Genomic DNA, 27,577 nt, shown 5'->3' with positions numbered 1-27,577 from the left:
CCAGAAGTCACGTGTTCCTTGTGTCTCCGTCCCTGACAGCCTGCCTCCTGTGAGACAGCTCAGTGACCTGCTCTAGCCACCCAACTAGTAACGAGCAGCAGGGTTAGCACAAAGCATCTCTTAGTTAGAAATGCACTGTTTATTTCAATGCACCAAATACAAAAAGCCCTATATTTCCAGATCACTGAACATTAACACAACAAAGGAGTTTTGCATTAGTCTACTTTTAAAAGATCCAAATTCATGCCTGTTGTTAGGTAATAGAAACAACCTTCTAGGACTAAGCCCTTGCGTTTATAAAGACACCACAAAATCCCTTATAATAATGTAAACAAAATAAATCTTCTTCTTAGACTTTAACCTTTTAACTTGAATCCATTCTTTCAGGATGTGCATTCCTCCTTCAAGGGCTTCCTGATGGTGAATGACTGAAAGAGAAATAAAAAGGAGTAAGGACAACTCCTACGGCCAAACCAACAGAAAACATGCATGCTACCCCCTGTTTGGGAACCACTCCCCCAGACTGCCTTTATTCACTTTTCATTTGCAGCTCACGTGTATTAGAAGTGTTAGATTTTATATCATATAAGTTGCAGCTTGAAAGGTGAAAGGGCCAGTTGAAATAAGAGCCAGCTATGATACCTAGGGTAAGACAAGGAGCTTGCTCAAGGAAAGCACCTGTGAGTCTCCAGCCATGCACAGGTGGATTCTTATCTGCCAAGGTGAAGGTGGGCTGTAATCTACACGTCTCCAGTTTGGAGCTAGCCCTGAGTCTGTAGGTCAGCCTACCACAATTCCACTATCCATCTACATCCCTGGTTACACAGAGGAAGTTGCTTCTTTCTTACTTCAGCGTGCAGCTGTGAACCTGAGTTAAGCACAAACTGTGAAGATTCACCAAGAAGAACTGAATCCTGCCAAATATTGGTGGTTTGCTTCCTACTTTATCAGCCCTTTTCCAGCTGTGCTCGGAGCCATTTTGTTTCCTCCATTATTTGTATTTTCTGTTGTCCTTTCCAAGTTTCATTGAACTAGATTACGTTAGAGGATTCCACGTAACAACAGTAAGTGGACACAAGACACCTACATTAGAGTTCTTTTCTAGAAACAGCCTTGTTATAAGCTTCTGACTCACAGAAGAAAACACCCATGGAAACACCCATGCAAATTCACGCTAATAATTCACAAGGAAAGAAGTTCAAGATTTTATTTTTGCAGAAGTCAACTTTTGTAGCAAGCACTACAGACACTAGTTCCATGTAATCACATGGTGTGCTCTACTTTTTATTCCTACCTTCTCTTTGGAGATGGTGATCTGGACTTTGAGCGACTGCAAAAGAAAGAAAAAGCAATGTAACTCTTCACGTAGTAACTCACTTCCACACACTCAAATCAACGCTTCTGACCATTTTAGAGCAGTAAAAACCGTCTGGTATTTTTTGTGTACAACAGAGATACCACCCTTAATGCTGCTGATAGCAAGTATGCCCAATTTGGAGGCTTACTTTAAGCAAGAAGCTGCATTTGAGAGAGGAAATTGCTAAAAGCTGAAGCCCTCAGTAGAAAGCTACCATAGCTTCAAAGCAGCTATAAAGTGACAGCAGTCATCCTGCAAAGCAGGAGTAGAGAATCAAGTGAAGAAAAGACAGGACTGAGAACAGAGGGAGGGGGCAAGATGTGCCCCAAATCCTGCCAAAATACTTTGCCATCATAGTCATGGGTTAGACAAGAGCTTAATATCTACAATCCTTCTGGAAGAATTGTGGACCAACCCACAAGAATCAGCTACAGAAAACAGAAGTTACTTAAAATATATATATTAAAAATACGTTAAAAAAAAACCATTATTAAAAGAGACTCTTCTACATGCAACTGAGATACTGGTCCAAAAAGATTTGGACTCATGACCAAAAAAAAAATTACTGAGTGCTAGTTGTGTTCATACGCTCACCTTTTAGCAGGTAAGCCAGATTTAGATCTACCATGGGACCCAGACCTACAACAGGAGAAAAATAAAGCTCAGCAAAGCAGCCAGTGGCATGCACACACAATGAAAGTTAGCTTAACCAGCAACAGCAATTTCATACTACGTAGCATCACAAACCAGAGAGGAACGCCCCGCTCTGGTGGCCCTTCTTCTTGACACTGCTGAAGAATCCTTAAGCTCTTATTCCAGAGACTCCACTTGTCAGGAAGCAACAGAACACACGCAAGAAGCTCCCCAGCAAAGCTTTGGCTACCCCTTCTACAACACAGAAGCCCCACCCACCCCGGTATCCTTTCCACAAAAGGAAGAATAGTTACAAGTGTCATTAAGATAAGCTTTTAATTAAAGGTCACATCAGGAGATGAATCAGCCATGTGCTAAAGAGCTGATGCATTCTTCAGTTCTCAATGCCACTTTTATTCAAGTAAAGTACACAGTTTTCATTCGCTATCCCACTTAAGAGAGTTTTAGTTGCGTTATATATGCGGCTACAAAGACTTCATAATTTGTAAACTATTCTTGAGTCACCTTATGGGTTGAGATCTAATGCAAAGACTTTCCTCATCCATTTTGCACATTAATACATGTACTCAAGTGTTGGCTGTGCTTCTTAGGACATAATATATGCATTCATGCATATACCCGAAATGCTGTCACAGCCTGAACCCTGGCCCCTGGGCCAACCCAGGGGGAGCTCAGGTGCAAGCAATGCTCCTGAGTGACCGGAAGAGGTGGAGCCAGGAGCCTCCCCTTCCCAGACCTCATTTAAGGGTTGGCAGTGGAGGTGAGGGGATCCCACTGGAGATCTCTGCGTACCTGAGGCTTTCCAAAGGTAAGCAGGTTTTCTCCCTTTGTTTCTGAGACCATGGCTGCTACATTTGGGTTTATCCTCATTCACTGCAGCCTAGGATTGTGCCACCCCGCTGTTACTGTTGTACTTTCCATTACAGCATTACAATGCTGTTTTAGCTACTTCTTTTTAAGAACTGGAACATGAAGCTTTCTGATATTCAGTAACATAACACTGCTGAATCCTGACTCTCCAGGAAAAAGATTTTCTTGTTTTTTGTCTGCAGATGTTTACAGTCACTTTTACCTCACCTATCATTTCACAAAAGCACTATGTGGATACTGTTAGCCTAAGTTAAATAGTTAGGTACAATTGCTTTTAAACCTTCCTGCTCGTTATACTGAGCCATTATCTGTATGATATAAGTAGTTAACACTGTAACCAGCAGTTCTCTTGTTGCCTCCAAGCTCCACAGAACAGAGTTCTTTACATCTACCCAGAATGTGTATTTTGTAGCATGAGCACAACTTGCTTTGGTCAATAACACAAAAGCAGCTTACAAGAGCATAATTATCTTACTACAAACACTGAAATGAGGCTTTGCCAAGAGGCACATCAACATAAGGACTGCCAATCAGAGGCTCTAGAAGCAGGACCATTTACCCTTCAAACAATGTTTCTGTAATTCTAGTCTGTAACTACACCATAGTTCACCACTGCAGTTGCAGACATATGAAATCAGCATTTCAGAAAGCATCAAACATCTCCTCTGTAGGAACTGGATCACTCCAGAAGCAGAAGTCACCAAGCAACACAGCAGCATCCCCACTCTACAGCAGCCTGCAAGCTGCACCTGGCTGGTCATCTCCTGCATCCCTAGCACGTAGCAGCAGTGCGTCAGGACAGCTCTAGGAGTAACCAACAACCACCATCCCTTAAGGGCTCAGTGTGCAAGTCCTAACGAAGCCTGTCTCACCTCTTCACCCATTCTACAATAACGGTAAGTGGTAAACTAGAGCTGAGTTCATAGTATGAATCCTCTCACTGCTTATATTCAGTATATGGGACTTAAAAAGTACAATGAGAAAAAAAGCTATGCAACACTTCCCGCAAGATACAAGTTAAAGCATAACCAACAAAGAGCTTTCTAAGCTTCTCTCCACTGAACATAAATCACAAATATACTTCACTTATGGCTCTAAGCATAATATATGCAGCCACAGACTAAAGCAAGCTTACGTATTACAAGAAACAATCCCATGGTCTGCAGAAAGGGCTATGAGAAGTGCAAATATTGCTGTGCTGCATAACCTTCTAGTCCCTGCCAGGGGAGGGGATAAAAAAAGGGATAAAGAGAGAGAGGTCTTCAACTGCTCTCCACTAGAAGAAATTAGAACAAGCACTTTACCTGCTTCGAGGCCATACAACAGATCGAGACCTTGAGCGTGATCTGGACCTAGATCTAGAAAAGAGCAGTGAAAGATCAGCTACTATACAGCTGCAATCCTTCAGCACAGTTCTCCAAAGTCATCAGGATGACGCAAATAACAAGTTTCTTAAGTTACTTCTACAAAACTGACAGTATTACTAGAAATATGCAGTAGATTTGGCCAGTAGTATCACCCTCATATGAAATCCCGCTGCTACAACTAAATGTCATTACTCTCTATATCACTTAAGACAAAGTAGAAAGCCTTAACCACAGATCAAAATCACAACCTTCATTTCAGTACAGCATGAAAAAACCATCAGAAACTGCAGTTTTCAATTCACAAGCATGAGTTTTTAACTTCAGAAGAAATGTTCAGATGAGCTGTGGGATTTCACTCCATGAAGCTTCCTATCAACACTGTGGACTGCAGAAAAATGTACACTTAACACTAATTCCAACAATTACATTCCTTCCAACAGTGTTGGGAGCTCACAGCTTCACAGGTAACGCATACCTTGATCTCCTTAAAGAGCCAGACCGTGATCTGCGAGGTGAAAATGATCTATACCTACGAGGAGAGATTGACCTGGACCTGCGGTAGGAAGCTGATCTTGACCTACAAAAAAAAAAAAAACAATAACAGAAACTACCAAAAGGCATCTTTCACAGAGGACATGAAGGGGTGTCCTTCCCAAGGTGAAGAGAGAAGTAAAAACAGTAAAACGAACAGATAAACAGCAAGCCCACAACAGTTGAAATCTTACCTCCTACCGCGACTTCGACTGCGTGACCGAGAATACCTTCTTCCTCGGGACCTGGAGCGGGATCGAGACCGGGACCTGGTTTTAGGTTAGAGAAAACACGTATCAGAAAACAGCCTCAGCCATCACTGCACGAGAGGCCCTGCTGAAGTCAAAACTTTCAGACAACTAAGAAGAAAAAAAAAAACAGAAAAAAAAAAAACAAAACAAAACCACACCACTAGCATCTGTCAGTTGGAAAAAATGCCTGGGCCTACTTGTCTTGAGCATTTTTACTACCTAGAAAAATGTTAAAAGCTGAATTACATTGCAGAATTACATTAGAATAAAAAAATACTGTAATGCGTATTTAAAATAAACCTTGCAAGTTTGCAGGTCGACCCTCTTTGGCCCAAGGTCTAGCAGATCTAGACGATCTAGAAGTATCTATAGCCGATCGCTGCATCTAGGTGTTCTCTTCAATCTAACGACGATCAAACTGACAGCCCAATGAGCCAGGGTGAGGCTTGATTGACGCAAGAAGATTTTTCTAGCTGGGAATGTGGTCAATCTGGTGTTCCTCTTTCTAAACCGGAGGGGGGGGCCCCAATTGAAAGCCAAATTTACTGTTACGGCGGTCACCGTCTCAAATTTTCTGCCCTTAAAGAATAAGGTGGAGCTAGGTGGAGATGGCTCGAGGGGATCTGGCCTCTTATGCTGATCACCTCAAGGTCTAGGAGGATCTTAAGTGTCGGATTTGCAAGGCGCCTCAGCATGAAATCTTAAGGCTCGTGACATTCTGAATCAAGGCGACTGACTCAAACGAAGAAACCTGAAAGGTTTTGACCAGGTTGATTATTAAGATAGCAACATTTGATATGTATTAGCAACATATTGTGATATACACCTGTTGACTTACAACATTAAGAGTTAAAACTGGCTTTTTGTTTGCTAAGAAGCTCTACACAAAGTGAACCGGCGAAGCAACCCCGCCGCTCCATCCCACCCGTACCTGCTCCTCCTCCGGCGGCTGTAGCGATGGCAGTCATAGGCATAGTGGCCTTTCTCACCACACTCGTAGCATCTGTCGTTGGGGTCAAAGGGGCGCCGCGCAGGAGGCCTGTCGTAACGGGAGCGACGGGGCATGCCCGTCGACACTTCCACTCGAACCCTGGAGCCACAGATTATCCTGCAAGACACAGCGCTTGTTAGTCACTGCGATGCTTTTCCGCCCTCCTCCCATTTCACAGGCGCCGATACTGCTGATGGCTGCAGGACGACGAGTTCAGGTTCTGCTGACATTATAGCTAAGGGGTCTTAGCACACACGTACTTCCCATCGAGGCCGAGCACAGCATCTTCAGCATCCCTCGGGTCTTCGAACTCCACGAAGGCGAACCCCGGCGGGTTCCTGGCGATCCACACGGTTCTCAGCGGCCCGTAGTAGCTGAAGGCTCTCTCCAGCTCGCCTTTGCCTGCGCCCGTGCCCAGGTTCCCCACGTACACCTTGGTCTCTGCGGAGAAAGCGGCCATGTCAGCAGGGGCGCGCGAGCGGCAGCGCGCAGGCGCAGCGCCGGGCACGAGACGCGCACGCGGCGCGGCCGCCCCTCCCCCCACGGCCCGCAGGCGCCGCCATCTTTAATCCCGTCTCCATTTTGCTGCGCTCCCGCCAGCGCCGCGCCGCCCGCCCCTCCGTCACCCTGAGAGCCAGCTTCCCCCCTGGAGAGCCGCTCTGCGGCCCCAGGCGACCAGCGGCGCCCGGATCCCGCCGGCCTCTCCCCGCCGACTTCCTTTATTGCCGCCCGCCCGAGAGCGGCCGCCTCCCTCCTCAGCTTGTCTCGCGGCAAGCCTCCCCGCGCCGCCCATCCCCGCCGCCAGAGGCAGCCTGCGCCCGACCCGCGCCGAGCCGTCCCCTCCCGTCCCTGGCCGCTGCCCGCCCTACCATAACGCCCGTAGCGCGACATCGCCCCAGCTACAGGCCGAGCCCCGCGTGCGACCCTGAGAAAGAAGGAGCCGCCGCCGCGCCTGCGCGCCGCACCCCAACGGCCGCACGCCGGGGCGGGGCTCCGGTCGCTAGGGAGCGCGGGGCGGGAGGAACCCGCTGCTCAGGCGTGCGCGCAGATCTCGCGATTGCTGCGGGTGCCGTGCTGCGCATGCGCGGGACAGTGCTTATCGGTCGGGGGGGGGGGGGGGGGTTTTTGGGGGGGGGGGGGGGGGGTGGGCTTTGTTAGGCAGGATAGGAAGTGGAAGACGCTGCGGATTCTGCGTGTGCAGGCAGCAGCGCTCCGGAGGCCTTGGGCCGGGGAGGGTACGGACCGTGCAGCGCTTTTGGGAGCAATCAGCGGGAACCTCACTGACTCGAAGTATTCTTAATAAACCGCAGGAGGAATAAGGAGACCCTTTTGTTAATGAGGACCAGGGCTTTTTAAAGGTGTTTGTGCTGTTTTTTTTTTCTGTAATAACTATACAGCGATTACTACATCATGTGTTGGCATAAAATAGTGCCAAAGCCTAAAGAGGAAACACCTACTTCTCGACCTGCAAGGAATTCTAAGGAACGAGGCTCTTCCAAACACTCCTGCTCCGAAGTAATGAATGCAGATAGGGAACAACGGTGTTAAAACCTGCTACTTGCTGCTGCCTTTCCCTAGTAACTTTATAGACCTTGCCCTCTATTAAAGTTCTTGTTTTAAAACAAAAACTGATGTAGAAAAAAGCTTTCACAAAACAACCTTTTGGTTTGGGAAGCCCAAGCATCAGAATCCTTTCTGAAAAAATACGCCATGGATGCTGTTCAAGTAAACATGTAAAGATGCCTCCATTAGAAAAGTAATGAGGTAAAGCTTAGAGGCTTTGCTTCTCATACATAGAAGTTATGCTTCTCATATAACATCTCTCACAATACTGTTAAAAAAACTACAGCGACGCAGCAGTTTAACGTGTTATTCATTTGTTTTCTTTCATTTTTAACTAAAAATCATAGTGCACACGTTGTGCTTTTTGTTTACAGCACTCGTTGTAGTCCTTTGTACAGAATGTCAATGTACTAATGTCCCAATGTACAGAAAATCAGACAAAAGCACCCATACCCAGCACTTCAGGGTAGAGCGGATACGGACACCCACAGCGGTTCCCGAGGTGGGGCGGGCAGGCCCAGCTGCTTTAGGCAGACATCACTGCTGCTTTTCTAGGTAGCTCTGTACCAAGCCTTGAACCCGAGACAGAATGATCTCGTTGGAGCTGCTGCACTCTTCGGGGCCGTATGGCGGGTCGATGGTTAGCACCCCTGCCACGCACAGCGTTCTTCCCGACTCGCCTTGCTCTGTTACGGGGATGTGGTTTGTTTCCAGCCAGTTCTTCAAGTCATTCTTCCTCTTGTCGAGCTCCTCTGGGCTGTAAGCTTTACTTTCCTCAGGCTCAAATATGCAGGAAAGCCGTGCCTTCGTTTCATCATCCGCATCTTGCATTATGTCGACCTCCTGGACAGCATGGCCTAACACAACTAAAATGGACGCTGGTTCGTTCTCCGGGAAGTTCGCAAGGACGACACTGTCAGGGAAAGAAGGACGTTGCTTAGCTGAAGACCAAGAAACACAGCCCAAGAGCCTTGGAGATGAGTGCTCAGAAGGCCTGGTGTAATCTAGGCGTTCAGGCAATACTGAGTACCCAGTGTTTTTAAAAATAAGCTATTCCTTAAAATGGTGTAACTGTGGGGCTTTGGGTAGCTTCTGGCCTGGAATTTAAAACTACTCGTGGTGCCAGCAAGCAAAATGTTACATTAAAATGAAAAAGAAAATAAAGCAGAGATGTGCAGCAGAGTCTGGACTGGGAATCTAATATTTATGGACAGCATTCCCACCTTTGCTTCAGACTTTGAAAACTCAGAAACAGTACCTTCATATAGTCAACACTTAGGAAGCTAATTATACAATGGTGACAGCTAACACTGTAACATCAGAACCTATTAATGATTAATATTTAATTATTGATCAAATAATAATATAATTTTAATGAGTACTGCTAGCTTCTTAACTACTATAGCTTAGGTATTGCAGCAAGAACGCACTGCAGCAGGGACAGGCTCATGGTGCAGCTGTTTAAGACTGTTTCCTGTTCTTTTCCTAAGAGCAGTCATACTCCAGAAGTCCTAAAATACAGGCAGGAAAATGACTTGTTATACTTCTAGAATCTCCTTCTCATATATCATAGAAGAGAATCAGAAACCATTTTCTTCCTTTCATGGAAAGAAAAATTCCAGAATTCTAAGCCAGCCATTTATTAATATGTTGTTGCTACCATGAGTGGAGAGACGTTTTGTGATATGTCCACTGAAATACACCTTGATTTTAGCCTGAGCCGTCTCTCAAATCATTCACAGCTTAACAGACCTTTCCTATTAAAAAGGCAAGCACCTCCATGAGATCAGCACATCACAGCTACTATGTAGCTGAAACAACTGTTTCTTCTGAAACGTATCATGAGCTGGATGCTTTTGTTTCCAGTCTAAGAAAGACCTGGTGTCAAGGAGACAAATTTCTGCCTGTTCTCTGATACCTGTTTTCTTGCTCATTTGAGATGCTAGAGACCTGTGCTACCACTTTCTGCTTCACGCCCCTTGTGATTATCCCTGCTTTCTCTGCTGGAGCTACGGCACCTCATAGGTGTCTGCTGGAGGGGAAAGAAGGGCACTGACATGAGAACTCTGGACAGAGAATAAGAGGTTAAATATCTAACACATTTAAGAATCTTCCTGCTCTCTTTATGGAGAAGGGCTTGATGTTATTAAAGGCACTCTTAAGCAAGGGAATAGCACTTTAAGTAATAATGCCAGATCCACTGTAAAGGCAGCATGAATTCAAATACTACTAATTCCCCAAACTTATCAGTCCATTGAATAAGATTAATTATAGAATCATAGGATGGCTTAGGCTGGAAGGAACTTAAAGCCCACTCAGCCCCAAACCCTAGCCGTGGGCAGGGCTGCCCCCCACCAGCTCAGGCTGCGCAGGGCCCCATCCAACCTGGCAGGAGCACCTCCAGGGATGGGGCACCACAGCTTCTCTGGGCAGCTGTGCCAGGGCCTCACTGCCCTCTCAAGTGAAAAATTTCCCCGATATTTAACCTAAATCTCCCCTCTTTTAGTTTAAAGCCATTTCCCCTTCTCCTGTCACTATCCCTCTCCTGCTTGTAAGCTCCCCTCAAGCAATGGAAGGCCGCAGTGAGATCTTCCCAGAGCCTTCTCTTTTCCAGGCTGAACAAGCCCAGCTCCCTCAGTCTTTCTTCATAGGAGAGGTGCTCTAATTAATGTGGATTTGGGTCTCATAAACTACAGCACCTTTTTCTCTTAGACATTGCCAACTAAACACACAGGATGCAGAGCATCAACAAGCAGGCTTTGCTCCACGTAAGTTTGCTTCAGTCTTGGGATCTTATTTTCCTGAAAAATTTGTTCTCTCTTAGCTTGAGGAAAACAAAAGTTTTGATACTTACCTGGCAGAAACTGGATCAACTGTTAAGACCCATCCTTCGTATTCATTTTTCTCGTCTGCTGCAACTTTCACCCTTTTGTTCACATAGGTCTCCCAGTCTAGAGGGCTTTTCTTTTGCCAGTCATTCATGTCGGCTATACCCTGAACCTAGAAAACAGCCAGATCAACAAGCAGAATTATCGAATCCCCTCGCTTTGCCCTTCGCTTCAAAGCAGAGTTTGCCTCCAAGTAAGGGTCCGCCGTGCATTTTCAGCCCTATTCGCCGCAACACGCGAGCTCCCCGGCCCCGCCGCTTCCTGCCGCCAGCCCGCCCCCCGCGCGGCTCGTTTGAAAGCGCGGAGCCTGAGGACCGCTCGGAGCCGGAGTGTTTTGCGATTCTACTTAGGCGCTCGAAAGTTATGGATGACAGACGTGAGGCCAAGCTGCAAAACGAGGAGGCGTAGCGCTTGGTACAGCCGCTGTCCTGCTTCCTGCCCTCCTGCTGGGGCGCTGCTACGGGCGTGCAAGCCTCTGGCTACAGCTTGGGCCGCCTGCGAACAGAAGCGGGCAGATGCACGCGGTGCGTGCGTGCTGCGTGCTGGTCATGGTAGCTTTGCTCCCTGCAAAGCTCTCAGTTGCCTTCAGCGAGTTTTCTTAGCAAGCTTTCCTGTGCAGCTGCAAACGTGAGGAACTCCCCGCCCTTCCTAGCCCTCGAAAAATTCTGTTTTCAGATCGCTTAATAAAAAGCTCCTAGGGGATGAAGCGATACAGGTGCAAACGCGACGATGTTGTGATCCTTTCAGAAAAAAAAAAAAATTCCAAGGGAGACACTTGCTATTCTGCAAGTTTAAACAGGTTTTTTTCTTTCTTCTTGTGAAAGAAAGTTTTGTTTCTCCTTGTGAAGTTTCTAACCACAGGACAGTGGGAATTGTTTAGGAAGGAGTTAAGCTAGGTTACTTAACTATTGCTTTCTCTCCATTTATTAAGAAAGCAGAAATCAGAAAATACGGTTGTTCTCACTGTAAGAGCAAGCATCAGTGGGAAATCCTAACTCCTGTTTGAGAGAAAAGCAGCGAAGGAATGTAGTGTGTTTTCACATGTAGGTATCTAAGTATTACACGTTTTAGTCCTTTCAGTTTTTAACATAGGGTCCCAAGAGGTGCCTTTCTGGATCAGACTGGATTTTCTTCACAGTCGCTACTGGGCAAAATCTCCCAAACATCTCCAGTTTTAGTTAACGTTTAGTTTCAGCCACTGCTGTTTTTTGTATTGGTTTTGTTTGTTTCTTAATTTGTTTCACTGTTGCTAGTTTAATTGTCCTGAAGGACTAAGTACCGAGGAACGCCCGCAGCACGAGGCCGAGCGCCGCCTCCGGGCTCCGACCCCTCAAGGCGTTAACGGCCGTAACCGCCGTCGCCACAGCAACCGCCGCTTCCCGCCCTGCCCTCAGGCACCCGCCGCTGCCCCGCGCGCATGCGCGCCGCCTGAGGGCCGCGGGCGGAGAGGGTAGAGGACGGCTGGCGCGTGCGCGGCGCGGAGCGGCGGTTTGGTGGAGCCGTGGGGATGTCGCGTTACGGCCGCTATGGAGGCGGTGAGCTCCCGGGGCAGAGGGAAACGCAGCGGCGGGGATCCGCGGGAGGGGGAAGTTACCGAGGAGAGCCGAGCCGCCGGCGAGCGAGGAAGGAAGGAGGGAGAGAGAGTAGGCGAGGAGAGGCGAGGCGAGGCGGCCGCCGTTGCCGCCGCCATTTTGCGTCAGCGGCCGGGGGAAGGGGGGAGGCAGCGCGTGCCGCCGCCGTGCTGAGGGCGGGAGGGAGCGGGCGGCGCGGACAAGATGGCGGCCCCGGCCCTGATCCGCGCTTCGCCCCGCAGAGACCAAGGTGTACGTGGGGAACCTGGGCACGGGCGCGGGCAAAGGCGAGCTGGAGAGAGCCTTCAGCTACTACGGGCCGCTGAGAACCGTGTGGATCGCCAGGAACCCGCCGGGGTTCGCCTTCGTGGAGTTCGAAGACCCGAGGGATGCTGAAGATGCTGTCCGTGGACTCGATGGGAAGTACGTGAGCATTCCAGGTGTTGGCGGGAGCTACCGTCGTTTTTTAGACTGGAGAGAGAATCGGGATTTTGTCGCTGGTTCTTCTCCTTTTCATAGTTCTGCCATAAACAGCAGCGGTTAACTCGGGGGAATCGTGGACTTGTTGCAGGGTGATCTGTGGCTCCAGGGTTCGAGTGGAAGTGTCGACGGGCATGCCCCGTCGCTCCCGTTACGACAGGCCTCCTGCGCGGCGCCCCTTCGACCCCAACGACAGATGCTACGAGTGTGGTGAGAAAGGCCACTATGCCTATGACTGCCATCGCTACAGCCGCCGGAGGAGGAGCAGGTACGGGTGGGATGGAGCGGCGGGGTTGCTTCGCCGGTTCACTTTGTGTAGAGCTTCTTAGCAACGAACAGAATGTTACACCAGTTTTCTTTAAACTTTAACTCTAGAATAAATGTATAGGTGTATATTACAATATGTTGCTATTTCTATCGAATGTTGCTATCTTAATAATCAACCTGGTCAAAACCTTTCAGGTTTCTTCGTTTGAGTCAGTCGCCTTGATTCAGAATGTCACGAGCCTTAAGATTTCATGCTGAGGCGCCTTGCAAATCCGACACTTAAGATCCTCCTAGACCTTGAGGTGATCAGCATAAGAGGCCAGATCCCCTCGAGCCATCTCCACCTAGCTCCACCTTATTCTTTAAGGGCAGAAAATTTGAGACGGTGACCGCCGTAACAGTAAATTTGGCTTTCAATTGGGGCCCCCCCCTCCGGTTTAGAAAGAGGAACACCAGATTGACCACATTCCCAGCTAGAAAAATCTTCTTGCGTCAATCAAGCCTCACCCTGGCTCATTGGGCTGTCAGTTTGATCGTCGTTAGATTGAAGAGAACACCTAGATGCAGCGATCGGCTATAGATACTTCTAGATCGTCTAGATCTGCTAGACCTTGGGCCAAAGAGGGTCGACCTGCAAACTTGCAAGGTTTATTTTAAATACGCATTACAGTATTTTTTTATTCTAATGTAATTCTGCAATGTAATTCAGCTTTTAACATTTTTCTAGGTAGTAAAAATGCTCAAGACAAGTAGGCCCAGGCATTTTTTCCAACTGACAGATGCTAGTTATTTAGTTGTCTGAAAGTTTTGACTTCAGCAGGGCCTCTCGTGCAGTGATGGCTGAGGCTGTTTTCTGATACGTGTTTTCTCTAACCTAAAACCAGGTCCCGGTCTCGATCCCGCTCCAGGTCCCGAGGAAGAAGGTATTCTCGGTCACGCAGTCGAAGTCGTGGTAGGAGGTGTGCTTACATTTGCCTCTTCTTCTTTCTTCTTTGTTTGGCTCAGAACTGTTTTTGCAATTGAACAACTTCTTTTTTTTCTTTTCTGCAGGTCCAGGTCTGCTTCCTATCGTAGATCACGGTCGGTTTCACCTCGTAGGTCTAGATCTGTGTCTCCCCGCCGGTCCCGATCGGGTTCCTTGAAGAGATCAAGGTAATTAATATTTTCTTAGAAGCTTTTAGTTTTGTTGTTGTTGCTATTTCAGAAACTTTCAGAAGTATTCTTAGCCTGATAATTCTAGTTAAAGTTCTAGTAATCTTGTTAGTTTTTGAGACCTTAGGGAGCTGCATATCCCATGTTGAATTTTGATGTCTAAAATGCCAAACGATCATGCAGGATTTGTGTTTCAGTGTATAGATATAATGTAGTGCTGTAACAGTCTTTGATTGTATTTTTCATTTTAGGTCGAGATCAAGATCAAGGTCGAGATCCAGGTCTGTTACATGGCCCCGAAGCAGGTAAGAGCTCTGCAGTAGCTGAGCGTTACATAGTAAAGTTAGTTGAGGCTGTCGAGGTTTTCTGGCAGATGTTAAAATTTTTAGGAAAAAGCAAGTGTCCCCTCTAGGAACTCAGGGTTCTGAAGCTTATACTGACTAGTGCAGCAGGCTGTACTTTCTCTTGTTTGGTCTGTTTAGTTTGCTGGCAATATCTGGGTCCTTATGGTGATCAGAAGTACTGTTTTGATTAGTTTGCATTATTAGTTGTCTAACATAGCAAACATCTAGAATTTAGCTGATCTTTTTTTTTGCTTTTGCTTTGGGTAGCACATAGGAAACTCTGAATTCTTCCAGTTACTTGTCAGAAATTAGGGTGCCCATCTGATCGCGTGTACGTAATGCATGTAACCAGGAAAGCACTGAAGGACTTTATAGTGCTGTTACGGCTGTTTCCAGCTGTCTTGAGTACTTGTCTGTTTACTCACAAGTGTCACTTTGCAGTAGCTGAACTAAATGTGTGATAAACACTACGCCAAGTTATTTTGTGCCATCCGGTGTACCTTTAGAATGATAACAGATTTGAAAGAAACACCATTAATTCTAAATGTTTTGGTTTATTGCTTCCACACTAAGTGATCGTAGCACGTGTTTCTTGAGAGCATGTCAGGAATGTGACTGGCATAGGTGAACTGGATGTCTTCAGGTATCCGCCATAGGAGAAAAAGAGGAAACTGAAGTTACTGTCGTTCAGTGGAGACTACTCTTTGCCCAGTCTATTCCTTGGGCTGCTGTTCTGCTTCAGTGACTGCTCTCGGGCATGAGTAACATAGTAGGCAGTGGTGAAAAAACAAAGAAAGGAATCTTCAGCTGAAGGAAGTAAATGGGAAAAATCCACAGCTGAGGATAAAAAGTTCATTACTGAAAGGTGGTGGTAGAGGCTTTTCTGAGGAGTGGAGCAGGGAGCTGTAACAGGAATTCCTAGGGAATGGAGAGAGGAAGACCAGAAGATGGCTTAGCTAGGAACGGAAAGTCACACAAAGGGTTCAGAACCTAGTGAGAATAGAAGGGAATTTGCCTGAGGTAGCAGAGCGATGCTTGCATTGATCACATGCACTTTTTCTCTCTCTCTTGCTAAAATCTATTGAATCTTAATACCAGTTGTTGCAACGTGACTTAACTGTGGCTCATCACTGTTCACTGGGTACGATGAGCAGAAAATAGCTGAGGTCAGTGGGCTCTTGAGAGGAAAAATTTCTCGATGCTATACCATTATTTTCTTTTCTTAGTACCAGGATTGTTTTCTGCGGTGTAAAGGATGCTGTTCAAACTCTGTATTGTGACACATTTCTTAGTAATTTAGCGTTTGAGGTGGAGGAAATTTCATACACAGAAGTACGGAGAAACAGCAAAATTTTGGTGTTTAATTTATAATGAAGTCATTGTTAAATTTACACGTCAGGTGGTTGAAAGACAGTTTCTTTCTTGAAGAATCAAAGGAATGCAAAACACACAGAGACAGGCTCTTCTTTCATAGGGAAGAAAGACTGAAAAGGTATTACATGATGTTTGCTGGACTGACAGCATCAAAGCATACATCTGGAAGCAGTTATGGAAAGCCATGGGTGTGGAAAGTAGAACACTTCCTTTGGGAACCTACAAATTTCAGTTCTTCTTGTAAGTGATATTAGTGTTCTGGTGCAGCAGTTTTATCTCAAAAAGGCTGATGTTTTTTACAGTCTTTTCCCAATGCTTAAATTTGACAGATCTAAAAGAATATTTTTGTCAAGTGCATATAAAAGATGAAGTGCACTGAAAAGAAGACATTTGTAGGAGCATGCTGCCTGCAGCTAGTTTCAGCTGTAGTGGTAGGTGTTGCTCTAGGCTAATAACACTTGCAAGTTTAAAGCGTGGCATTTCATGAGCTGTGTGAAGATACTGATCTGAACTCGGGTGGTTCGTGTACACCTGCCACGTGCATCAGCATACACAAGTTATCAGCCTGGGACCAAAGTCCAGAGTAACGTGTACAGCATCCGTCTGAAATCTTTCTTGTGAAAGTTAGGAAAAGCCCCAAGAGTTTCCAGCGTTCTGTCTGTTCTCAACATTATGGTTCTTACATATTTAGTGTGAATCTTGCTGTCTCAAATATGGTGATATACACGGCATGGGCTTTCTTGCTGAGCTGTTTTTTCTTCTTGTTGTAGGTCTAGGTCTCACGGCAGATCTAAATCTGGCTCTCCGGCTAAGAGGTGAGCATACAGAGACGAAGCCTGCAGTGGCATCTGGAATTTGGTGTTGTTTTTTTGTGATTAACAAAGCCTCTAGTCCTTTAGGAAAAAAATCCCCCAAACATGAGTACCCAGTAAATCCATTTCAGATATGCCTGTGATTATAAAACTTCCTCTGCAGGAGTCTGGGATATGTTCTTTATCCATCTTTTTGTTTTCTAGTAGCTCTTGGCAGTTTCTAGCACCGTAGTGTTTTCTTGTTTGTTTTATGCTCATCTCTGTTTTATCCTCCCAGCCATCAGATAAAAAGTTCTACTAACGCTGCCGGAAAAGCACTTGAAGGAATCTATGATTGCTTTTTTTTTTTTTCCTCCAAGCCTCACCTCAGTACTACCCCTTGTTTCCCTGTTTTAGTTGCTGAAGAGGGTTGCGTAAATGTAGTCTCCACATTAAATGAATGGAGAATCCTCCCTCCCAGTGTGAAAGCTGATTTGAACACTTGGTCATCTTCAAGAGCGTCTATCTGTAATCCCACAATAATTCCATTGCTATGCTGTTGTGCTGCTTTTTATGTTTGTTGGTTGTTTTGTTTGCATATGTGCACGTGTGTGTATTTTAATTTTATACTACAGTGCTTGTGTTCTCTTTTGACAGTCGGTCCAAGTCCCGATCACCATCTCCAAAGAGAAGGTATGTTGGTCTCCCTGCCAGTAATGCACTTTGTAAAACTGGCTTTTTAGTATCTGCAGTGCTATCTGCTGAGGAGCATGACTGCTGCTTGTAGGAAAATACTGGGAAGGTATTTCTCTGAGAGATAACGTGATTGCGGTTTGCTGTGTGATAATATATATGTGATAATCAGTAGTTCCTCAGTGTGTTGGTTAGATGCCTTGTCTTTGGCTGCTCCTGGGTTAACTAGGAGTTTGCTAGTTCTTTACTGCACAGAGAGCTTCTGCTAGTGAGCTTGAAACAGAATAAATGTGAAATGCAGCTCTGATTCTCATTAAAAGCTGCAGATTGAACCTGTTGATTTTACTGCTGTTGCTAATTGTTTTTTTTTCCTCCCCCCAAAATGCTGGTAAATAATTCTGTCTGTGGACATATATGTAATGACAGAATAGGCAGTTATATTTTTAAATTATTTTTACATAATTTAGGACTTCTAAGGCAGCTTTTTAAAAAGACAATAGTTCTTTTTAAAGCTCCATTGTAACAGGATTGGGGATCTTGCTATGTAACAATGTATCTTGCGTTCTGTGGAAGCCCCTATCAAGTTGTACAATTCAGATAACTTCACAATGATCTCATTTAAATTGCAATGTGAAGATAACAGTAGAGAAATGTGAAAAAGGTGGAAGTAAAAAAATAAATGCATTGCCTCATCATTAGCCTACTTATTTTGTCAGTAGTAATTGGTTATTTTAATTAGGGAAAAAAAAAGACAAAACACACAGTGCCTGAAGGGTTCTGGAGTAGTCCAGGCGTCCTGGTCTTTTTGCCATGTTTGCGAATCCCAGCCCGCTACTGAAATGGTAACTGCAGGTTCTTTTCCTTTCAGTCGTTCACCATCAGGAAGCCCTCAAAGAAGCGCAAGCCCTGAAAGAATGGATTAAAGTTATGAATTTAACCTTTTAGGAAGAAAGTTATTTTGCTTACATTATTATAAGGGATTTTGTGGTGTCTTTGTAAATGTAAGAATGTAGATAGAAGAGTATATCAACTAAAATTTGGCATGATCTGGGTCTTCTGAGTTAGTCGCACCAATAGACTAGCACAGGTCTCTTTTTATTGTATGAATTAACTTCCTGTGATATGAAAATGTGGGACTTTTTTATTGGCACATTGAAATAAAATGTGTATTTTTAACTAAAACTTCTCTGTAGTAACCCTGCTGCTTCTGTTAAGGTGTGGGTAATTTTAGCTGTGTGCCATGGGTGATGTCTAAAGAGGGAATGATTAACAGTGGCCTCTTCTCAAACGAGTCACTTCACACTTACTGTTGGATCATCTTTGAGGAAAGGGTTGGTTTCTGCTTTCTTTTAAAATGGAACTTAATCTCTGCAGATGGTTAAAAATTTGCGTGTGCTTTTTTCATTCCTTTATGCCTTTAATGGGCATTCATTTTTCTCACTGATCTAATTATTGTGCGGTGCTTATTCTGGCACTCAAGCAGCTGTAATATGAGATTCTGAAAATCTAACAGTGAGCTTTTGTTCAGAACGCTTTAAGTGAATAACATCTGCAGAAACACCGAAACTTACAGCAATGATAACTTGAGCACTTTGACTTGTTGCGGTTTTAGTTATTTCATCTACTAGTATAAGGAAAACTTAAGTGTCTCAGAGCATGTTTTCCTTCTCTGGAGGAAGATGGAAGGCTGTCCGACCTGCTTGCTGGAGGAGCTTGCGAGCATGTGTTTGGGGGACCAAAAACAGCGTTAGGAGGCTTTCTGCCCTTGGCTCTAACTTTCCTCCTCAAGTGAAAGATTGTCACAGCTGACCTCAGGAATTCAAACCTGCTGCACAGAATGGGTATGGTCTTAAAGCAGCCCAAATCCTGGAGACGATTGTGTTAATTAAGCTAATTTCTTGCAGCATCTGCACACCTGCAGGTTTAATGATTTGTATATAGGTCTCTCGCTCTGTACTTGTCCTCATTCCGTAGTCAAGAACTGCATGATAAGGCACTTTGTTGACACAGATCACAGCAAACGACTGGAAACAACGTTAGACGGAGCAAACAAACAGTTGGAGGGGAAAAAAGCTGACTTATATTTTATTCATTTAGTTTTTGTACGACGAAGGGAGATCCACCAGAAACAAATGGCAGTTTTGGCGGCAAAGGAAAGTGGAGAACTAAAAAAAATATCTCTACCTAAAGCACAGAAATGGAAAGTGGGTCCTGTTCAGGCTTCTGAGGTCTCTAATGGTAGGTTGCCTTCGTTGTGTGTACCGTAACAGAGCTGCTTAAACGCAAGGAAGTGACAAAGTTAACTTCAGGCACTCCTTTGGTAATTCATGGGGGTTATCATCTGGTTTCCTGTTAATAACAAGTTTGTGGCACTTTGCGTGAATAGCGCAGGTGCTGAACACGCTGTCACACTGCGGCAGTCTTTGGCCTCTGTCTGTCATCCCGATGTGCTGGGTGTCTGCGTGGATACCGCTGTGGTGCTTAGCAGTGGGACCTAGTGTGTCATTGGCTGGGTGCAGTGATCTATATTCTAGCAATATTGATAACATTCTATGGGAGGAGCGGTGGGGTGATACAAATACTGCCCTGGAATGATTTGACAGAAATACCTGAAGCCTGTGACTTGTGCTTGGAATGCCTGTTGGTTGTGTATTGCCTGCCCAGTTCATAGCATACCTGGTGAGAAGCACGTGTATGCTGCTGCTCGGGAATTTGATCGGCTTTTTTCTCTTCTGTACTCGTGAGGTAAACCTACTCCCCAATAAACCTGCAGACTGACACGACAGCTGTACTGGTACCTGTTTTTCAGTACCCGGAGACACCGTGGAAGACGGATCCCCGTGTGAGAAGACAGGGCTGTGCCGTGGGGCAGCTTTGCTGGCTGCTGTGGCCTGATGCGAAGGACAGCCAGCGCTGCGGAGGTGTGAAGGGGGCAGCAACAAATCCCATGCAACTAGTGCCCAAAAAGGAGTACACTGTCAGGGTGTATCTGCTGCCTCTCTGGGCCCGAGTCATCCTCAGGGCTTCTGCTTTCTTCCTGCAACATGTGGAAGATGCTCTTGTGCAGTTATTGCTGTTGGCTTCAAAATAGAAGTTAAGCCAGAGGAGCTGGCAGTGAGCCAGCAGAATCCCAGCACCGCTTCCCTCCACAAAGCTGTATGTGTGTCAGTGGGATGCTGCTGTCAGATGTGACTGCAGGGCACCCTTGGGTTAACAGGGCAATTCTACAGGGCTAAGTAAAGCAACGGCCAGCGCTTCTAGTGATGTTTTGGGACTAGCTGATGCTGTCACAAATGGCCGCTGAGCCATGTCTTCATCAGTCCCCTGCTGTAGGTTGAGCTCTGGCAGGCTGTGTCCCTGAATGCTGTTTTCAAAGCAGTTTTCCATGGAACAAAACCTGTTGTGCAGCGGTGAGGCTGGGGAGAGGGTGAGGGCAGTGCAAAGACCAGACAGCAGTGGAGTTAAAGCGAAAAGAATGTAGAGAGGAAGGAGAAAGCTTCTGGGCAGGTTTGGGGGCAGCTCCAAAGCAACGTCTGTCACCTGCTGGGATTTCTAGGGAACCTGCTGGAGATGCTTACCCCTTCCTGCAGCAGGAGCTGGCCTCTCTTCTCAGGCAGTGCCAAAGCAGAGCCAAGTGGTGTGGTTGTATTCCTCCTCGGGCAGGAGCAGGGGGCTGGGGAAGTGAGGCTGTGGAGAGGCGGTGGGCACTGGTGAGTGTGGTGGCACCAGGGAGGGCTGTGTCCCCGCAGCCTTCCTGGAGCAGCACCCCAAGGCATCTCCCCACCCTGGGCATTTCTCACGTCTCTAAAAAAGGACCCAGAAGCCGCAGGCCCTGAGCGGCTCACCTTGTTGACAGCGTCAGGCCAGTTCTGGGTTTCCAGGCAGAAAGCTGAGTGCTTGGGGTAGATGGCAGCGCCTTTGCCCTTCAGGGAGCCATCCAGGTTGTTCCCAGTGTAGAACTGGAGGCCAGGCTGGGTGGTGTGAACCTCCATGGTCCTGCCGCTGGGCGGGTGGTGAGCCCTGCGGAGAAAATGCCGTGGGTGGACGAGTGGGCGCTGGCGGCCCGGGGCACCCTCAGGGCTCCCAGCCTTACCTGGCCACGAGGCGCCGAGCCCCCCCCAGCGGCAGGCAGAAGTTGTGATCGAAGCCGTCCAGCTGGAACTGCTTCAGGTGCTTCCCCAGCTGCACCGGCTGACGGAGGTCGAAGCCAGTGCCCTGCACAGCAGCCACTTCCCCTAGGCCAGGAGAGCAGCAGCGTCAGTGCTTGCACCCGGTGCCCCGTGCACCAGAAGCCTTTTGCTGTGCCAGGCTGAGGCACCGCCACAGCTTCAGCCTCTGCTCCCTGCAGCTCTGCACCAGTTCTGCTCTGCAAACCCTGAGAACCATCAGGCTCCCTGTGACAAGCAGCGCATTTCTGTGGCTTTTGAGCCTATCTAAAAGGAGCGCTTTTACAGCTGTGGAGCAGAAAAACACCTTGAGAAAAAAAACACGTTGATTTAGGCACTTATGTAAAACACAGCACCGTTGCATGTGAGGAGTCTGTGTTTAATAGCTGTATGAATCTCCTCTTTGCCTCTGGGGCTAAAACCATGTGCAGATCTATCAGCCTCAAGGGCTATGGTTACGTAAAGCTTTGAGCAGGTGCTGTGAGAAGCTGGGGAGAGAGCTGGCTGCAATTAAGATGCGAAAGAGAAATTAATTGCTAAACCTCCAGAACAACTGCTGTTGAACCCAACCTGCCAGTGCCCTGGTGGAAACAGCTCTGCCACGGAAGCAGCAGGGAGAAACAGGGCAGCAGGTTTGCTACAGCACTGAGTGTTCTCCCCAGCTTAACAACACACCAGGCTGAGCAAAAGCTGCTGCGACTTGGAGCCCCGCTCCTCCAGGTGCAAGCTGGTGCATGCATGCACAGTGGTAAACACAGGCATAACACTATTTACTTCTAGCAGACGATTGAGCTAAAAAACTTTCTTGTTTGCTTTATTTTTTTAAGCTTCTTTCCCTCTCTGTCGTGAAGTCAGATGTTTCTTCTTTTTTCCTTTCTGTGAAATAATACTTCTAATTCCTAAAAGCAACCTCCTCCTCCATAAAACCTGGTGTGAGATCTGTTCTGCAGTGAGGTTGGCTCTTGCTGCAACTCAGTGAGGCTGCTTACACAGCACAACAAGAGGGTGCTAGAGCAGGCACCAGGAACGCACACTCTGCCTCAGCTTGCTTGGATTGTTTAACTTGGAGGCAGGATCTTTCCTGGGGAGAAACAGTGGTGGGAAAACAAGCCAACAAAAAAAAAAGCCAAAAAAGCCTAGGACGCGCTGTTTTCTCCTTTCTACGCCTAAATCAAGATGGAGTACAAGAAGCTGCCAGCCTGCTTCTCTGCTCTGAGGCCGGAGAAAACTGCAAGGTCACCCTCATTGAATTAACCTGCTTAGCATGCAAAATGTGCTGTCTTCCTTCACAGGCTTTCCTATTTCTGAACGTTAAAGACAGGAAAGAAAAGTGCTGGGTTTGTGCGCTCAGGCTCCTAGCCAGCAGTGCTAGCTGCCTGCCCCTTTGTGGAGATGGATGAGATGGCTCAGCTCGTCCAGGAGGGGCAATGCCAGGATCCTGGGCGCCTGCTTGGGCATGGGCTGATCTTATGGAAACATGATTTGTGGAAGTAAGACCGTGCTACCCCATAGAAAATCCCAGTATAGGAGTACGGTAAAGCCAAACTCTGTACAAACCCCCGTCTGTGAAGCCCTTTCCACTACGTGCCACCCACCAGTTGGTATCTTGGTGTCATCCACAGGCAGGTAGGAATCAGCTTCAATGGAAATCTCATGGTCATAGATGTCAGGTGAGCCCTGTGGGAGGAAGGGAAATGCTGGGATTCCTGCAGGGGTCTTCAAACACCCGGGTGTGGTGATGCTGCAGCTGATCTGGTAGTGCCTGGGGGACCTCCTGGGCATCCTCCCACCTTGTCCTCACCAGAGAACAAGTTGCCAGCACAGGTGAAAGGCTGTGTGGGACCTCCTGCATGGGACTATCAGCCTGAACTTGCACCTTGCCAAGCACCAACACACTGCCAGATGGCTAACCTAAATGTGCTAGCATATAGCAGCATGCAAAAAAAGGGAAGGAAGCAAGCATTGTGGGAAGTGCAGCCTGTGCTCCTGCCTCATGTCTTGTGCATGTCTTCCTCCCTGGCAGCCTCAGGGATGCTGGCAAGGGACTTGCTGGGCAGGAAGAGGAACAAAGTCAAAGCTGAACCTGCATGTTACTGTCTAATCTGAGCAGCAGTTTCATGCCCAAAGGTCTCCCATTCCTCTGGAAATATGCCTGAGCTGCATTCCATAGGTGTTGATATTGCTGTATGGCTGGGAAGACAATCTGAGAGTAAGCTAACAACTGCACTGCCATTTTTAGGACAATAGCATGAGCAGACCCACAGAGAAGAGCTGGAATGCTTCTCACTAACACTTTCACGGGTCTCTGTTACATGCTTTCCTGCCCTGTGCCCTCTGCCCAGCAATATTTAATAGCCTAGGTCCTTTTCTTCCAAGCCAAGAAATAAATACAAAGGTGCAGGAGACTAAAGTACAACTTTACTTTAGTGGGTGTGGTCTGCATCCCACTGATGCTCCACTGTACAACTCTGGCCGTGTCACATCCCTTTGCCGTGACGTTGCTTCTCCTCCCATTCTGACCTGGGTCTTTAGCTGCTACACTGACTGGCCTCAGCTGCACCCTCCAGATGAGGGTTTCAGTTCGTTGTCTCAAAGGGGTTCATAGAGGACAGCTAAGAAATACCAGTCCGTCACTAGGAGATGCCAATTCTGCACCTCCTGTGTAATCTTTCCAAGGGTCCACTACCAGGAGAGAGCAAAACTACCCAGATGCAAACAAAAGAAGGGGTAATATTAATGACTGGGTGGCTGTGTTCACAAAGCACTGGGATAATGCAGCCTAACTTGAGGTCTCCATGAGGTTCTGTAGCAGCGTATAGGCTGGGACACCCTTCATTGCTTTGACCCCACGAGTCACCACCTTTCTGAGCTCCCTTTTCTCCTTAGCTGAAAACACTCCTTCTGTAAGCTTGGTGATGGGAATGTGCTGAAGCAGTCAGTTCTACCCTCCCTTACCCCTTCTCCTGCCAGCAGGGTCTGACAGCTAAGGCCACCATGTTGGTCCCAATAATCCCATGCAAAGCCCTTTCCCATGGGTGCCTGGGCTGCTGCTTCACCCTTGCACAGTCCCCTCTGTGGGGTTGGGTCTCCCCATACCTACATGCCCTGCCAGGTTGAAGTATGCGTGGTTTGTCAGGCTGATGGGCGTCTTCTTGCTGGTCTGGGCTCGATAGTTGATAGCCAGCTCACTGCCATTGAGCGTGTAGGTGACCCAGACCTTCAGCTCACCAGGGTAGCCCTCCTCACCATCAGGGCTGAGCCGGTAGAAGCAGACGCCATTTGGGAGCACTTGGGGGCTCCAGAGAACCTGCAAGGACAATGCATTAGGAAGGGTAGTGCCCCTCTCTCCTTCCCCAGGCTGGGGTGTACATGGGGACAAAAGGGCCACTGAAACAAAGGTTTCTGCCGATCATCATCTCTGCTCTTTCTCCTAGGGAAGTTAAAAAAAAAAAACAACAACATATCCTTGTGGGGAAAAAAAGAAAAAAAAGAGGGAAGTGGTAGAAAACATGAACACTAGCCTGCCTGGTGACCAAGGAAAACAGGCTTTTCCATGAGTGACTGAAGAAAGGAGGCAGTCTGCTCTGGTGGGGGGTCTGTTCTGGAGCTCTGTTACTCCATGCCTCAGAGGGTCTGGGCTGTGATTGACTTTTGCTTTGCAGCTGGATCTATTCCGCCTCCTGTGGATCTTTTGGTGGGCAACATCAGCTCATCAGGCCACTGCCTTCCCTGGGCTAACTGAGGGCTGGCTTCTAGGGCACTGGTAGCGATGTAAATATAAACTGCGCTAGGTTAAGTGGTACCTGATGTATGGCACTGAGTCTTTGGAGATTTGCAGCTAAGGGGTAGTTACTTCTAACCAAAGAAGACCAGATCTAGAGGCAGGTACTGGATCACGCCTCTGGAATGACTGCTTTCATGACTTGTGCAGCGATCACAGCTGGAGGGGACTTGTCAAAATGCAACATTTTCATTCAGCACAGGAACTAAGGTTGCCAAATATGATAACCACGCTGTGGAGCGGCTCCTGCTACGTGCTCCTGCACCAAGTACAGTTCACATTCCTGCATGTGCAGCACTTTCAGGGAGCTGATCCAACTCAGTAACCACCAGAAGGTCCTGCAGAGTCAGAAGGGAAGTCATCATATCTCTTTGCTACGACCCTGGATGCTGCGTGCTGAAAGCCACGGGACCCACCAGCCCACCATTCACCTTGTCGAAGCCCCTGGCTCCTCCGTGCAGTGAGTTGGGCCCGTTATTAAGGAATAGCTGATACTCTTTTCCATCCATGGTGAACTTCCCTTTGGCAATCCTGTTGGCAACACGGCCTACCACAGCTCCAAAGAAGGGGTGCTTCCTTGTGTAACCTGCATGGAGAAAGCAGTGTACTGTTATGTGGAAGGACCAGGGCAGGATAGGCAGTCTCCAGGAGTGCTTGTGGGCTCAGATATTTCCCTCTCAGCTTCCTCCCAGCACTATGCAAGGGGCTGCAGTCCTGGTGTACCTCAGGGCACACAGCTGGCCAGTAGTGTACATGTGGATGTGGCACTGAGAGTTGGGGCTTAGTGCTAAGCATCGGTAAATCAGGTTGATGGTTGGACTCAGTGATCTTGAAGTTGCTTGCCAACCAAATGATTCTGTGTTTCTATGTTCTCTGATTGAAACAGCTCAGGGGGAGACTTACACTGTTTACAAATCTGTAGAAAAGCTCAGTGAGGCAGACCTGTTAGAGGGGCACGTTGTGACCTGGGGCCACTGGTGTCCTCACGTCCACTGCTAAGCCCCGGACAGGGAGCAGGACTTGCATTTATACAGCCTATTATCTGGGAGTACCTTCAGGAGCAGATCACAGAGTAGGAATAAGCGAGTAATGTGATTTCTTTCTTTTCCTTTTTCTTTTCTTTTTTTTTTTTTTTTTGGAAGGAAGCAGATTAAGACCCACCTTCTAGCATGTCAAAGCCCAGGACAATGTCCGCAAACTGCTTGGCCCTGTCTCTTGTCTCCAGTGCGGCGATTATGCACCCGAGGGACAGGATTTCCACTCTGACGCTGTCTGACTGCAGCACAAATTTCTCCACCTCCCCTCCTCCGTCCTCCAGGGGCATGTGCCCGAAAATCTCTCTCTTCACCTCTGCCATCTCTTCCCAAGCCCTGTGCTTGCACGGCTGCTGGGAAGGAAGTCCGGGAGGAAGCGAGGGTGGCGGGGAGCAGAGCAAAGAGGGTTATGGAGAGCAGAGTCCTAAAAATCACATGATTGCCTCCAGCGTGGCAGAGCTGGGAGGAGTCACACCGTGCAGTTGCTGCCTGGCAGGCTTGGGTGCATGCTGAGGGAAAAATGAGTGTTTGGAGGTGCGTGCCCCTGGCCTGGGCTCCATTACACACTACATTCTGAAATATCTGCTTCCCATTGTCCTGGGCAAGCAACCTCAGCATGCAGGAGAACCCCAGGAATATGAAAGCAATATGTGTTCACATTCTTCTGGGCACCTGTTTTCAGAATTTTTTTTGGGGGGGGGAATCAGTCTCTAAACATTTATCTCTAACAAGTGCTTCCCTCCAGGCAAGACAGCACACAGCTTCCAAACTGCCCCAGAAAAAAAGCCTCCGTGGGGCGGTTGTGCAACCTGTGCTTTGCCAGTGCTGCCTTTGTGCCTGCAGTAAAGCACAGGCGGCTGTGTTCAGGTGCTTCCTCCCGCACGCTTACGGCTGCAACATCTGAGACCATGCAGGTGCAAGAGTGGTACCACATACAAATCTGCTCATGAGCCCTGCACCAGATTTTCAAGCTGGTGGGTAAACCAGAAGAGACACCAGCCTGCACAAGGTCACATTTTACATGAAAGAGTAATGGAGTGCAGAAGTGAAGTCTGCAGTGTTTGAGCGAGGCAATTCCAAGAGCCTGGCTTTGATGCCTGCAGGATTGCTCACGGATGTCCTGTGCTTGTATCCTGCTTGCCTCTGGCAGATGGGGATGTAGGCAGCTACAGTAGATCTTCTTTTTGGTCCCTCTTTTTTTATAGAAAAAGTTTGTTTCATTGCTGCACAGAGTTTTGCTTACAGTGAGGGTCAAATATAAGATCCTTTCATTTTTCCCCTCTTGCTTCCATTAAGAAAAATGCAGCACCGGGCCTGAACATGCCCGAGGGTGGCAGCTGGGCAATTCCACATCTGGTGAGCATTCACAACAAGTTGTTCCACATCTCCTAGGCTTTCGGTTCACCTCTCTCTTGCAGCAAAGGTGACCAAGAAAGCTACCCCTCTGCCTTG

General features: G+C 47.4%; 4 protein-coding genes across 7 annotated transcripts; 1 reads left to right on the top strand and 3 right to left on the bottom strand.

Moving 5' to 3' along the window:
* LOC110397179 (serine/arginine-rich splicing factor 7-like) lies at nt 119–7,047 on the bottom strand. 2 transcript variants are annotated; one of them, XM_021393201.1, is made up of 9 exons: nt 6,891–7,047; nt 6,282–6,462; nt 5,962–6,138; nt 4,974–5,048; nt 4,724–4,825; nt 4,186–4,239; nt 1,952–1,996; nt 1,295–1,330; nt 119–428 (listed from the first exon to the last, which is right to left on the bottom strand). In XM_021393201.1, exons 1-9 carry the CDS (start codon nt 6,910–6,912, stop codon nt 404–406), a joined length of 717 nt encoding a protein of 238 aa, XP_021248876.1. In that variant the 5' UTR covers nt 6,913–7,047; the 3' UTR covers nt 119–403. The 2 variants fall into 2 exon arrangements, with proteins under 2 accessions (XP_021248876.1, XP_021248877.1); XM_021393202.1 differs by lacking the exon at nt 1,952–1,996.
* On the bottom strand, nt 7,876–12,245 carry GEMIN6 (gem nuclear organelle associated protein 6). Of its 3 annotated transcripts, none has more exons than XM_021391110.1 (3): nt 12,067–12,245; nt 10,439–10,584; nt 7,876–8,497 (listed from the first exon to the last, which is right to left on the bottom strand). In XM_021391110.1, exons 1-3 carry the CDS (start codon nt 12,160–12,162, stop codon nt 8,122–8,124), a joined length of 618 nt encoding a protein of 205 aa, XP_021246785.1. In that variant the 5' UTR covers nt 12,163–12,245; the 3' UTR covers nt 7,876–8,121. The 3 variants fall into 3 exon arrangements, with proteins under 3 accessions (XP_021246785.1, XP_021246787.1, XP_021246786.1); XM_021391112.1 differs by lacking the exon at nt 12,067–12,245 and adding an exon at nt 11,752–11,832; XM_021391111.1 differs by lacking the exon at nt 12,067–12,245 and adding an exon at nt 10,849–11,698.
* On the top strand, nt 11,847–18,326 carry LOC110395974 (serine/arginine-rich splicing factor 7). The gene is made up of 9 exons (XM_021391109.1): nt 11,847–12,007; nt 12,286–12,466; nt 12,615–12,791; nt 13,675–13,749; nt 13,841–13,942; nt 14,194–14,247; nt 16,431–16,475; nt 17,109–17,144; nt 18,013–18,326. Exons 1-9 carry the CDS (start codon nt 11,980–11,982, stop codon nt 18,065–18,067), a joined length of 753 nt encoding a protein of 250 aa, XP_021246784.1. The 5' UTR covers nt 11,847–11,979; the 3' UTR covers nt 18,068–18,326.
* GALM (galactose mutarotase) lies at nt 17,849–26,566 on the bottom strand. The gene is made up of 8 exons (XM_021391107.1): nt 26,253–26,566; nt 25,523–25,677; nt 24,411–24,617; nt 22,906–22,987; nt 21,238–21,379; nt 20,990–21,164; nt 20,723–20,831; nt 17,849–18,050 (listed from the first exon to the last, which is right to left on the bottom strand). Exons 1-7 carry the CDS (start codon nt 26,446–26,448, stop codon nt 20,754–20,756), a joined length of 1,035 nt encoding a protein of 344 aa, XP_021246782.1. The 5' UTR covers nt 26,449–26,566; the 3' UTR covers nt 17,849–18,050; nt 20,723–20,753.

The sequence above is a fragment of the Numida meleagris genome, chromosome 3, assembly GCF_002078875.1.
Source record: "Numida meleagris isolate 19003 breed g44 Domestic line chromosome 3, NumMel1.0, whole genome shotgun sequence".
Classification (NCBI taxonomy): domain Eukaryota; kingdom Metazoa; phylum Chordata; class Aves; order Galliformes; family Numididae; genus Numida; species Numida meleagris.
Note: the sequence above shows the minus strand (reverse complement) of the source record. Positions and strands in the feature narration are given on the sequence as shown.